Source organism: Pollicipes pollicipes, unplaced genomic scaffold (genome assembly GCF_011947565.3).
Source record: "Pollicipes pollicipes isolate AB1234 unplaced genomic scaffold, Ppol_2.1 Scaffold_4881;HRSCAF=5763_pilon_pilon_pilon, whole genome shotgun sequence".
NCBI classification, from domain to species: domain Eukaryota; kingdom Metazoa; phylum Arthropoda; class Thecostraca; order Pollicipedomorpha; family Pollicipedidae; genus Pollicipes; species Pollicipes pollicipes.
Genome location: NW_023596576.1, coordinates 3,301,095 through 3,314,680, shown reverse-complemented (window position 1 = coordinate 3,314,680; position 13,586 = coordinate 3,301,095). Strand labels below are relative to the sequence as shown.

Here is a 13,586-nt window from a genome sequence, read left to right as displayed (position 1 = left end):
TTACAGGACATGAAGCGGACACCGTTCGTGACGATATCTACCAGGGCCGCTTCGTGTTGAAGGTTAAGAGAGGGCTGCAGAAGCACCTCTTCGTCAACGAATCTCTCACTACCCGGAGTCAGATCTGTCTGCAGGAGCTGCTGAAGGCGATGAAGAGGGGGCCACCCACTCGGTGCAAACTCGCGATGGCGCGGCGTGCTCCCGTCCGACGGCTCCCAGCGCAGCCGCCAGGGTGGGCAATCCGCGTCAGCTGCGTGGCTACAGAGAGGGGACATCGTCCCCGTGCTAATCAGGTGTGTCCCATTGCCTACTGCAATGTGCAAATCAGTCAAACCCACGGTGAAGGTGGACGGTGATCTAAAAAGCCGGGTGGGGTGGGGAGAGGATTAAGAAATCCGCGGCTGGGTGCATCTCGTTTATATATTTTTATTTTGTGGTTTTCGCAGGTCGGTGACAACGATTTTCTTTGCGTTAAACTGTGAAAGGGCGCTGATCTAACTGCTGCGTCGAAGGCTGTGATGCATTCATGTTTGCGAGCGCGGTATGATGAGTTAGGCTCGTTTGCCTCAGTATGTGCAGCGGTTGTTGATCTGATGGTGATAAATGGGAGCGGCGGTGACCTCTTGCCCGCACAATGGCCGTGTACCTGCAAGACAGCACCCCTGAAAAGCATCCTTGCCGTTTCTACAACGCGGAACTCACGAGAAAAATGTCGGTGGAGACCTCGGTGACCTTAGTGCACTGCCACGACACAAGAAGGCGTCATGTGCTCGAAGCGGCATATATTAGGAGACAAGGGCCGTCCATCAATCGGTAGATGTAATTTTAGTTCTGCTCTTTCGGTGTACTCTAACCCGCTCTTTCTGTTGAATTTAACATGTGTTTCGTAATTGGTAGGGTTCTTTTTTATCAACGTGAAACATGACCTGAAGAAATGTGTATGAATACAGAAACTTTGCGACAGATTATTATATGGGAGTTTTTTTTACATGACTGCTATTTTATGTTTGTTATTACATTTATTACATTCATTCTTTCACGTATTTTCATCTTGAATTAACATTACAAGTCAGTTAACTGCGCCCATGCTATTGAGTTAAAGAGAGGTATATATATATATATATATATATATATATATATATATATATATTGTGTGCCAACCTAACTTATATGAGGTGTGCATTTGAATAAAAGGCCAAGACCTGTGGGGCAGCGCCGTCTTAAGTCAAGTACGAAACTTGGGCAGCCAAACGTATTTACTTCTCGCCTGAGAACTCTTATTGTCGACCATTATTGCATTTTTCTTAGCTTGCGACCACGCTTCGTTAGCCTTCAATGTGTGCTGCAGCTCTCCAGCTTTTTCGCTCTTGGGCTAGTGTTTTGCATAACAAAAGCTGCCTTCATGCTTTTAATAAGCAGGACCTCATAAAGTCTCCCTGATTTCACATTTTTTGATGCATTCTCCTGCAGAGAATTAAATGACTCGACCATTCGACAACTACATATCTCAGGCCTGCTCTGAGCATTCAAAGTTTCAAAGCAAAGGTCTATTTCACCTCACACCGAACAAACAAGTTTTTCCGTAATCGAAGTGTTCCAGATCTGATTAATGATGTCTGCGTATCTGAATGAATTCAAATGGCCCCGCAGCTGATGGCCTCGTCAGCCCTGTGTTGGTGTGACAGGTCGACACGTCCGCGCATAAGGCTGACTATTGACTCGCCCCCGCAGCTGATGGCCTCGTCAGCCCTGTGGTAGTGTGACAGGCCGACACGTCCGCGCATACGGCTGACTATTGACTCGTCCCGGCAGCTGATGGCCTCGTCAGCCCTGTGTTGGTGTGACAGGCCGACACGTCTGCGCATAAGGCTGACTATTGACTCGTCTGTCATAATCAGCGACGCGAAGTGGAGGCCAGATGATGCTGCGAAAGGATGCTGATGAGGGATTCGTAAGGGACTGGTCTGGTGACAATTAAGGGATTTGACTTAAAGAGAGGACTCTGTTGTCTCGGGTACGTCAACTAAGAGGGGTCCTGACTCTACAGACCGGCAAGCTGAACAGACTGTAAAGGAATGGATGGCACAACAGAAAATAGCGAGTGGGCACTAAGAATTGAAATAATATTGAATTGCGCCTTACGGTCACCTCCAGAATGATACAGAATGCATTTTTAGGAGTCGCAGTTTATTTGCAGCCATGGAACAGAAATTTAGCACCAAAAATAATATCGAAACAGGGTGCAGCGACCATCTCGCACGACTTTTTCATGGGAACTCGGGACGGCCTAAGTCATTAATTTCAAGGTAAGCTGCTTGGAATTGTGCGAGAAACGGTCCACAAAACGCTGGCATCTCTCAAGAGTCGTGATAGTGTTTCTGATTCTGGAAATCACCACCAAGCCAGCAGAAAGGACATCAAGGAACAGCTGCAGCTGATTTGAACAGCCCGGGAAAGTGAAGGCGATCACAACGAATTCCGACCCTAAGGTCTGGGATGACGAGGGCCCACGTGCGAAAAATCTTAGAAGCAAATAAGGTTTAGCACTTAAAGCGCAAGAACATACATTGCGCTACCCCAAAACAGTGTCACAAAAAGGCCGGCATCATAAAATTGCCGCACGGACACGTACCAATCATGCGGAATGTCACCGTCATGGACGGCAATAGATACTTCACCTCTCAAGAAGCCACATGACGGGGAGCCTTGGCTACCACGCATCCGTGTAACCGGCTGGATACCCTTCGCTCGGAGGTCACTTTGACGCCCTCGAAGTTCTCAGGAACTAAGAGGGCTAGAGACGCCAAGTTCCTAGGGTGTGTTGGCCTGTGCATGAACTCATATCAAATTGTGAGGTTCTTTGGTCATGACCTTTGTGTAAAATAAGGTCAAACAAAGTCAAACTCCTAGTTGGTCTCCAAAGTGTTCCCGGAACCTAGATAGCTGTTCTAATCAAAAGGTCACATGCTCACTTAAGGTTAGTGAACTTGTTTGATCTTTTGCATGCCATAGTGACCAAATCGTAGAAGATTGCTTCGAGTTTTGCATTTGAATAAGCGACAAAGATTACGCTGGGCGACATGTTTCTAAAAACAAAATATTGAGCTGGGTCATTTTATGTCAGTGGCCTATTCTGACCTTTGAGAATCCCACGGAAGATGTCTAATACGGTTCTTGTTATGCACAAATTTGAAATGAACACCAGAAACTACCCCATAGAACAATCCCTACAGTAATAAAACAGGTAGATTTTGACCTTGGTTTGACGTTCGTACCTGACCCTGGGTCAATGAAATTTGTTCACTCAATTGTTGCCTTGCCTAAGGCAGTATCCCAGAGACATATGACTTCGTCTAACGCTGCGCTGTTGCATCAGATTGAACGATTTCCTAAAAGTTTACTTCGCTGAATTCATGTCCCGATTTTGACCTGCCGTAAGTCAGCGACCTTACAAGGTACATGCAATTTTTTATATCACACCGCTATTTAATTGTCTACAGCTATGCGAAATTCGGCGCGGCGCCGCTCCGTTCCGGGACCATTCCGGAAAATCCCCGCAGGGAAGGGCAGTTTGACCCCCACTCGAGCGCGTGTTAACATACTGAGATATACTGGATACTGCTGAGACCTGTTGAAGGCTGTAACCAAAGTTGGGAAGGGCTGGCTATATGTTGGAGGGTTTGTAAAATGTCTGCAACGACACGAGGTTCTCAGACGGTAACGCGTTGGAGTTATCGCTGCACGGGGGCCGCTCGTCTAAACGAACCTGTCGTACGTGCCCCGTCAGTCGGTGCACCAGAGGCTGTCCGTGGTCGTGCTCGGAGTGTGTAACCACGCGCCAGAGGCTGGCTGGGGTCGTGCTCGGAGTGTGTAACCACGCGCCAGAGGCTGTCCGGGGTCGTGCTCGGAGTGTGTAACCACGCGCTAGAGGCTGGCTGGGGTCGTGCTCGGAGTGTGTAACTACGCGCCAGAGGCTGGCTGGGGTCGTGCTCGGAGTGTGTAACCACGCGCCAGAGGGTGTCCGGGGTCATGCTCGGAGTGTGTAACCACGCGCCAGAGGGTGTCCGGGGTCGTGCTCGGAATGTGTAACTACGCGCCAGAGGCTGTCCGGGGTCGTGCTCGGAGTGTGTAACCACGTGCCAGAGGCTGTCCGGGGTCGTGCTCGGAGTGCGTAACCACGCGCCAGAGGCTGTCCGGGGTCGAAGTCGGAGTGTGTAACTACGTGCGTGAGGTGACCACGGAAGTACAGATACAGTACAGTACAGAAGTACAGAAGTACAGGGGAGGCTTAGCCTTCGGCCGCATTCCGGATGACTAAAACGACGAAGCGGATGGATTGGTTAGTGGCACAGTTTCAATCCCGGCCCTTCACGAACTCGCTCAGGTCCTTTAACAGCCCGTGGACAGGCAATTTAGTTACTGACAGCAAAATGATCTGCAGCTATGTACGGCCCCATCCCTTCGGTTTTGCGACCATTCGAGGCCGTCTGCATCGCCACGTCGGCGACGGGCCCAGGACGTACACGGTGAGCATAGGACTTGAGACTGGAGACAAATTTCCCGCGCTTGGACGGGAAATGGTCCAAAATTTACCCGTACAAGGCATGGTTTCAGCTTCTCCATTGTTGGGCAAGGAGGGTTGGGCTGATCTCCAGCAGCTCACGTCTCCCTAGGGGCCCGGCCGGACGTGAGGGGTCGACGCGAGGGTTGGGCTGATCTCCAGCAGCTCACGTCTCCCTAGGTGCCCGGCCGGACGTGACGGGTCGACGCGAGGATTAGGCTGATCTCCAGCAGCTCACGTCTCCCTAGGGGCCCGGCCGGACGTGAGGGGTCGACGCGAGGGTTGGGCTGATCTCCAGCAGCTCACGTCTCGCTAGGGGCCGGGCCGGACGTGACGGGTCGACGCGAGGGTTGGGCTGATCTCCAGCAGCTCACGTCTCCCTATGGGCCCGGCCAGACGTGACGGGTCGACGCGAGGGTTGAGCTGATCTCCAGCAGTCACGTCTCCCTAGGGGCCCGGTCGGACGTTATGGGTCGACGCTCACATCATTGGCGGCCACTTCCAGGCGCTGGGCGGCGGTGATTACGGTGGTGACAACGGCTTATGATAGCTCGGGCGCAAGTGCGGCGATGAGGCGCTCAGCTGTACCCAGAGCCACGCCGGTTGCGGGTAGGGTGAGGGTGCGGGTGCAAGCGCACGGCCACCCTCAGTGAGAGCATTTTGCCGAGACCGTCGTCTCGCGCCGGCGGCAGGCACGCCTCCAGCAGGATCCGGTCGATGGCCAACACTGCCACGCTAGATCGCCCCGCAGACCACCAGCGCGTCGTCGCGACACAGCGCCAGCAGGTCGCACTTCTGAGGCTGACCCCAGGCGGAAGCTCTTCAGAAGCTGCGGGCGCGCATTCTTGATGTTGCCGAAATGACGCAGGGGCGACAGCCACGAGCGTGCGTGACCGGTCTGGGTCGTCGGTGAGCCCCAGTTCAGTACGGCCTGGTCCAACCAGCACCAGGCCGCAATGTGAGCCAGCCGCTGAGCACGAGTTGGCGCGGTTCGGCGACCCCGAACACCCGGTCGCCGCCGCCATTATCTTACGCGCAGAGCCAATGTCATCCCTCTAGCGCACTGTCTTCCCTCTAAGCGCGGAGGCTGACGTCGACGGCGAGCTGCTCGAGCTCCGTCACGGGGAGCTGGTGCCGATGTGTTGTCTAGACGGCCGAGTGGAGCGCCTCCTCGGCGCGCTACTCGGACGTCTCAATCAGGATGACTCCGACTGATGCCGGGCTCCGCAGCACACGCATTCTGCAGGTGATCGCGGATGGCCACAGCGCAGGTGTCATCCTCGGTCGATCGGCACCATGCTGCTGCGGCTGGTCGTCAGTTTGTGACTGGTGCTCCCCTCCCGGCCATTCTGGAACACGACCACTGCGAATGCAGGCACGGTGCGCAGCAGTTGAGGTGCTCTCACCGCTTCAGATCGCAGCACCAGCGGTACTTTAGCCGTCCAATCGAGTGCCCAGCGGTCACTCTGGCCGCTCCGCGGCGGTTGTTGAGCGCCTTCGGATTGTCTTCGTGCTGACTCGTTGATGCCTTGATGCACCAGGTCTGCAGGGCACGAACGGCGTCCCCGGCGAGCATGCGAGGCAGCCACTGCCTGTCGACCGCCACGGTGCTCTGGGGACATCAAGACGTTTGTAGTTAATCTGCAGTAGCGCCCTCGTATTGTGATTCCCTGCCGCGCATACACCGAACCTTGCGAGTACATTGCCGTTGGGTACGTTTTGGTTTCTACATAGGCCTGGTAGAAGTGAGAAACCATTCGGACCGGAACATTTATACGTGATTTACAGCTTGAACCCGGCGAGCCTTTTATTCCAGGAAAAGAAATAATAATAGAAATTCGCCCAAAACACAAAATTATACTGATGCTTAACACTGCAGCGTTGCACGTGTTCTGTCACTGGATATCAGGATTGCTGTACTGAGTTCTCCGGATACACCGCATGTGTACAAGCTCTTATGTAATATAATTGTATGGCATAACACACCTACTCTCTATACTGTCTGGCAAAGAGGATTGTGGAAATAATTGTTTAATTGCAACTGCATTAGCGGTAATGCCCCTGATGCAAAAATTAAAATGATGAAGACCACCTGCTGGGAGAATTGTTGACTAAGGAATCATATAGCCACTGTATAATCCAATAGATTGTAGAGTGCTGCGCTCAGTTTTATATATATATATATATATATATATATATATATATATATATATATATTGAACACAGCACCACGATTGCTGCTGTGCTATGGTCAGGGGAAGACAAACTGCCATTGATAATGTGAGCACATCTCAAGTTGTCACAAGGCCACCAACCTTACTTGAAAATGACTTCAGCAGTAGGCACTAAGTCCTCGTCCTTCTGGGAACGAGGTTCTACACGGTCCTCTATCTGTAGGAATCCATCTGCTCTTCCTCCTGAACCGTCCTCAATCCGTGGAGCAGCTCCTCCTCCCGTTTCTCTTCCTGCGCCACCATTCATCTGCGGGGCGACCCCTACTCCGTATCCTCCTCGTGCACAGTCTTCCATCTACAGCACCAATCTTCCTCACGGTCGTCATCCTGAGTTGCCCTTGACCTGCAGGGGCCCACAGGGACTCGCCCTGTTGTCCTCCTGCGCCGTCTTTAACCGACGGGCGGCACTTTCTGTTACTTATGCGATTACTATTGTGAGCATTCTGAGCTTATTGTGTCCTTTTAGGGCAGAAAATTTTCTGCGTGTTTGATTGGTCATGTTGCCTGGGTGTTTCCTGGACGGTACCATTGCATAGCTCTTGACTTGTTTCATTTTTTATCTAAGATTGTTTTCGGGCGGTGAGTTTAAGGGTTAAAAGCTGTTGGACTTGGGCTTTTAAACTTAGAAGCCGTTGGATGCTAGACAAACACTTATTGCTGCGTGACACACCAAGCGCACGCTTGTCTGGTCCAGTCGGCGGTTTTAATTGCGGTAGCACACTTATATAGTTGAGGTGCACAAATGCATGAACGTTTGCAGTCACTGGAATCTGAGCGCAACGGAATGATGCATTTTGTTGCCAACATGACTCGCCTGTTTTATTATTCGGGCACATACATGCTACACAAAGTTGGGAATTCCAATGCACAGTGATTTCAGAACATATCCTGTAAAATTATTGCGCACTGATTTCCCGTAGCAGCGAGTTTCGCTTAAAAGTAAGCGCCCTTTCTTGCCGAACCCTCTCGTCGCAGCCTTTGGAACTCATTTTTTACTTAATTTGTAGTTTCTTTTGCATTTCTCCACGCAAAAGTCTGGAATGATGTGTTTTAGTATCACTGTGGCAAGAGGCGCAGGCACACATTAAACTGAGATCCGATCGCCTTTGTGAGATTGTATGGTCCGCACACACATCTTTCCACTCACTGGGGTCCTGATGCTCCGGAATAATGCATGCTATTATCACCGAGGCTCAACCCTTCCGCCCGCAAGCGGTGCATGAACTGACGGTGAACGAAATGACGGCGGGCTCAGACGATCACAGCACGTGCGCTTTTCCACGTTTTACTTGAATTACTCGGCGACGGCGACTGGGCGATCGATCGATGGCATTTGTTGGCATCTATGGCAAGTTTGCGCAGCCAGTGACAGTGGAAAATGCTATTGTATGAACGTCTGACCTAGCTCTATCCTTTGACAGCATGCATAAGATTGCCTTGGCTATTTTTTGTCCTTCCTTGAAGAAGTTGTTTGTTTTGTCACATGTTTATGTTTTGGATTCATATTGATGCATTCAAATGATAAAATTCTTGTTAGATGTGGTGCTGAAAACTATGTATCATCAGCCTGAAACAGCGGCACAATATTTTGTACTCTCGGTTTATGGTTAAGCAAAACATTAAGCTCACCACAGCTATGTTGGGGGATATGTATATTGATTTTTACATGTAGCAACCTTATGGTATGGTGTTGTCATTATGTAGTGATGAAACGATCAGTGTTAATGGTTGGATTACACACCCCCAAAATATGTGCATTCTGATGCAAAAAAGCGGGATTTATGTTGGGAACTAACACCATAACGCTGTATTCACTTCTAATTTTCTACCCAGAACAAACATAACTTTTGCCATTTCATGATTTCGAAACACTCAGCAGCTCATGTAAAGTCTAATACGGGTCATTTACGCGAGATGTGACTTTGGCTTGGCTTTCCAAGTGGCGCCACTTTTCCTGCTCAGGATTACTTTTGGGGTATTTTGCCCCTTTGCACTTTTTCCGAACACTTTTCATAATCTTACGACATATCTCTGACAACATTTAATGTTGCCTGGCCATCTTGCGAGAGCAAACTTCCACCTTACTCACGTGTATCGCACTAGCGTCCACTGCTTAACACTGCGTACCTTGCCAGAAATTCGGTCTCCGCCATTTATTTATTTCTATTTTTGGCTTCACGTGGCCCAAAGATGCAGCAAATTACTTTTTATGCAATGAGCGCCGCTTAGGCTCGTTTCCGTTTCTAAAAAGGTAGAGAACTGCATATGTCTTTCCCATATGGTTGGCTGTTCCCCTGACCCCTCCACTACAAACGAATGCAATGATAAAATAATGCACCATACACCATGCGATGAGTGCAATCAGTCCTCGCAGCAGCACCAACACGAACTCCGTCTGTTTTTCTAATATGTATATGCTATTCACTTAGCACATGAATACCATGTAGCGGTTCAAAAATTCCGAGCTTGTTTGTGAGAAATGCGAAGAGCTGTGGTGCACGATGAAGTGTGATATGCCTAGCAGAATTACATGATAGTTGATAAATCAGATTTACTTAACAATTGTCGGGTTGCCTAATGGGGCATATTCACTGATAGCATCATTAAGTATGATCCCAGAGCATATCATATGATTGTGGAGGCCCTTTATATTATCAATGAGCGCTTAACTTTCTCTCGTAACCAGGGTTGCACTGCTGGGATCAGCCTGCGAGTGAGCATTATGTCCATGTAATAGTTAACGTTACTTTCCACACGACAATTATAAGCTAACACTTAAACACGTTCCAGGGATTGCTGTTTTAATTTTGTGCTAAATCAGCTGCAGAAAGTGTTCCGCAACATCACATAGATTAATTGTGTTTAATCTGTAACTTTACATGCACATCCCACAAGAACGTTTTTTGCTGTTAATTTTTCAATGTAAACTTAGCTACAGGTATCATTTACAGGGGATCACATATTTCCGAATTGCATTGGACATCCCAAGTAATATATATGTATATATATATATATATATATATATATATATATATATATATATATATATATATATAGGCAAGTACCATCACCAGGTTCTTAGTTTATTCGCTGTGGCGTGCTAAACTGTTTCCAAAACTACGGTTAAGTGAATTTTTGACCAGAACGTAAAGAATTCACATTGCTTGTTTGCACCTTTTTATATTCGGCTACCAGCGCCATGCCACCATGGATGAAAGATTATTTAATCTGCTGGGGCTGAACACGACGCCCGACACGGAGCCCATCTTTGCTCTCCCAACCTGCTATTAGGATCCCGATTTACCTCGCGTGAGCTCGACAGCATCGGGTCGGATTACCGGCCATCTCACTGACGTCAATACGATCCAGCTCGGCCCGCTTCTAACAGAATCACTTATCTTCGTTAGCGTCCGAGATACTCGAGCCTAAGATATCTTCGTTATATTCATTATCTACTATATCATCTACATTTATATATGTATATATATCCTACATATAAATATATATGTATATATATATATATATATATATATATATATATACTTTGTGATCCTATCGAGATATACACTCTCAAATACACGGTAAAAATATTGATGGTTGCTCTGTATCTCTCCTCCACCCCCAGTGCCGTCTCGCTTCCATGAATGACTCGAGCATAATACTGCGCTGGCAAGCACTGGACGACACCATCCCTAAGTAAACTGAGCCGCCACTGAGCCTGTATAGTCAGTTCATGAGCGCCCCACGAAGAAAAGCCTTAACTAGGTGTCCTGTTTACTTAAAATGAAAAAAGAAGAGGACCTGGCCAATCACTTGGCCAAATGCAGGTTAAAATCAAGCCTAGATCCGAGCGGTCCGGCGTAGCACCACGCACGACCAATGCCGTTAGACTAAGAAAGGACTAGAATTGCACCAGCACAGCTGTGCACAGACGCTTCCGCCGGTGGCGTGCTCGGGCCACAAACATGGGCTCAACATTTCTTACACTTTTTAAGAGTTACATGAGACGTCGACAACGCAGGCAAGTAACGACTTGAAATCAATGGAATGCTTTATACGAATGTATTGTCCACAAATCACCTAGTGAACACAAGCCATTTGACTCAAAGGATCCAAGTGTTTGCACCCAAGTGTTTGACCATACAATGCGTAACGATGCCTTTCAATGATTTGCTCCCTAATACAACACGCTGAATGCAGTAGCTTGGAAATGTAGCACCGTGCAAGCTATAGAAACTTCCAATGCAATTCTCTCTGGCTAGTGATCAGCTCTAAAATGTTTATTTATGGAAGCATACAGCTGTTTATCATCACACGGGAAATACCCGCGGAACGTCAGTCTAGCCTACCAGACGAGTACGTTTCTAAGCCACCATCAAAATTTGCTCTTCAAAGGGATATATTCACCGGCTCCGATCGATGCCTCTGGCAAAGTATCTGATGTTGTAGGAAAGGAGCCCCGGCCGGCGGGCCACCGAACTGCTGGTGGCAAACCAGCAGTTGAACTGCAAGTCAAATATTGTTGATTCTCTTCGTACAAGCGAGTGTTGTTCTGCTGTACCTGCGAATCCTGTTGAAGGCTTTTGATAACTTTGCCATTTTATATTTGCGCTATTTTTGACTTCCAGCGTTGGTCAGGGCAAGTCGGGTCACTCTTCCGAATCGATGCACTTGTAGCATGCAAAATTGTCTTTTTACTTGTAAGGAGGTGTCATGGGTGATGTTCACTTACGAGGGCGTTGATCCGACGCCCGAGGACACTACACAAACCAAGCGGCATTTCAGTTTGAACCAAGTTCAGCAACGCTCAAGTGAGGTCAAATGTGCGAATGATTCGAACAAAATATGCAAAATTTTGACAGTAACCATGATTTAAGCAAAGTACCTTTATTGATCAAAAAGTGTCGGTGGGGGCAACAATACGCCACGTGGGGAACAGTCAGATAATTTACGCATCCCACGCCGCGCCGGTGCTTGATAAAGCCTTTGACAGATAGGGTGATCGGGCTGATCAACGCATTTTCCATTAACCGTCCGGGAGTTTGGTACGACTCGTCCGCTCAATTTGTCAGCCTCACCCACAAATTTGAAATTGGACGTGATTGCCATCCTTACTGGATGTGGGTTAGCCTAACTTGACCTTTCTTACTACAAGCCGTTTCAGGGTTAATTTCATGTGTTGGTTTTGATTTTGACAAACACACAAACAAACCGTCCTGCGATCCAGGACGGTTGAACTGGCTCACGAGGGCCACCAGGAGATTTTAAGATCCAAACAGCGAGCCAGAGAGGTCTATTGGTGGCCGGGAATGGACACCGAGGTAGAAGCTGCCGTTAGAGCTTCCGGCGTTTGCCCAACGCCACGCAAGACGGCCAGGACACGCAGCGCGCCGATGCAGCCCGTACTTTTGCCGCAAGCGGCATGGGACAAGGTCGGGGGGACCACATCGGCCCTTTAGAGGCACCCAGGAACCAACGGTTCACGATAGTTTTGGTAGACTACTACTTCAAGTGCATCGAGGTAGGGTTCTGTGCAGAACCCAGCTCAGAAACCGCTATCCAGTTCCTGGACGTGATCGCTTTGCGAGAAGGCTACCCGAAAGAGTAAGCCTCCGACAACGGGACGCACTTCACGTCCGCAGCCTTTACTGAGTACGTGCAGAGTGCAGAGACTAGTGAGATTCGCGTGAATCCGTACCACCCGGCGGAGTCGGATGCGGCGGAGCAGGCCAACCGCAAAGTGAAGTCAGCACTGCAAGCGGCAGACCAGATTGGCGAGAACCGTGTCCAGTACCTGCAGAAGTTCCTACAGCAGTACCGGAGTACGCCGCACGCCACCACCGGAGTCAGCCCATCTGTGCTGTTGCACGGCAGACGACTGATGACCAAGCTGCACGCGGCAGCCGCTGAGTCGCCTCACAGCGAGACGAAGATGCAGCAAGTAGTGCGAAGACGAGTGCGGAGCCGGCAGGAATATCAGCGAAAGTACACTGACAGCACGAGGAGCACCAAGCTACCTTTGTACGACGTCGGAGACTGGGTCAGGTACCGTCTGGTACCACGACCAAGGAATGGCCGACATCGATTCCCGAGTCATCGTGGCTTGCCGAGGGGCATCTAGTTACGAACTGGACTTCAGTACCAGGGTGCGCGCCAAGCGTCTTATTCGTTGGACGGCTGCACCTAATCATCAGCCGGCGGAGCAGGCCGCTGAACTGTGTGTGGGACAGAAGCCGGAGCACCAGCGGAGCCGAGAGAGTGAATCCTGGTCGCCTTAGCAAGTTGCACCGCGTGCATCGGCGACGGCGACGACGGCGGTAGCGTCTGGTCGCGCTGTGTCGGCGGCGGTGGTCGCGGATGACGAAGCCGTGACTGCGTTACCTGTATCGTCTGGTGGAGCTGTGCAGGTGGAACCGGGGTTTTCCCTATGTTGGGCCGGCTTCACATCATCTCTGTCAGCAGGAGACGCTGAGGAGCGGCCGGCTGCAGGAGCGACCGCGGTGACGTAGCTGGTAGTAACGGGCGGCGCTGGCGATGGCTGGATCAGGTGCGTGGCGGTTACAGTGACGTGCGTGGCGCTGCTCCCAGGCGTTCGGGACGGAGTGTGCGTGCTCCATAGCGTTACGGATTTTCGTAGGGGGAGGGGGTAGAATGTAATGTTCAGGTGTTTTTGAATTTTTTCCGTAGGTGACGTTAAATCGTAGTTGTTCTGCCTCCTAGCGAAGGTTACAAGAACCTGTGTTTGGTCATGTCACCGCTGCGGAGTCTGCGTGTGGGGCGACGGCCTTTTG

General features: G+C 49.8%; 1 protein-coding gene across 1 annotated transcript in view; it reads left to right on the top strand.

Moving 5' to 3' along the window:
• The window catches only part of LOC119101790 (cytosolic Fe-S cluster assembly factor NUBP2 homolog), a 33,211-nt gene extending 19,912 nt beyond the window's left edge, over nt 1-13,299 (top strand). The window contains exons 9-10 of the mRNA XM_037225215.1: nt 12,438-12,736; nt 13,258-13,299. Of these exons, the coding sequence (XP_037081110.1) occupies nt 12,438-12,736; nt 13,258-13,299 (341 nt within the window). The remainder of the gene's footprint in view (nt 1-12,437; nt 12,737-13,257) is intronic.
• Nucleotides 13,300-13,586: the final 287 nt, after the last annotated feature.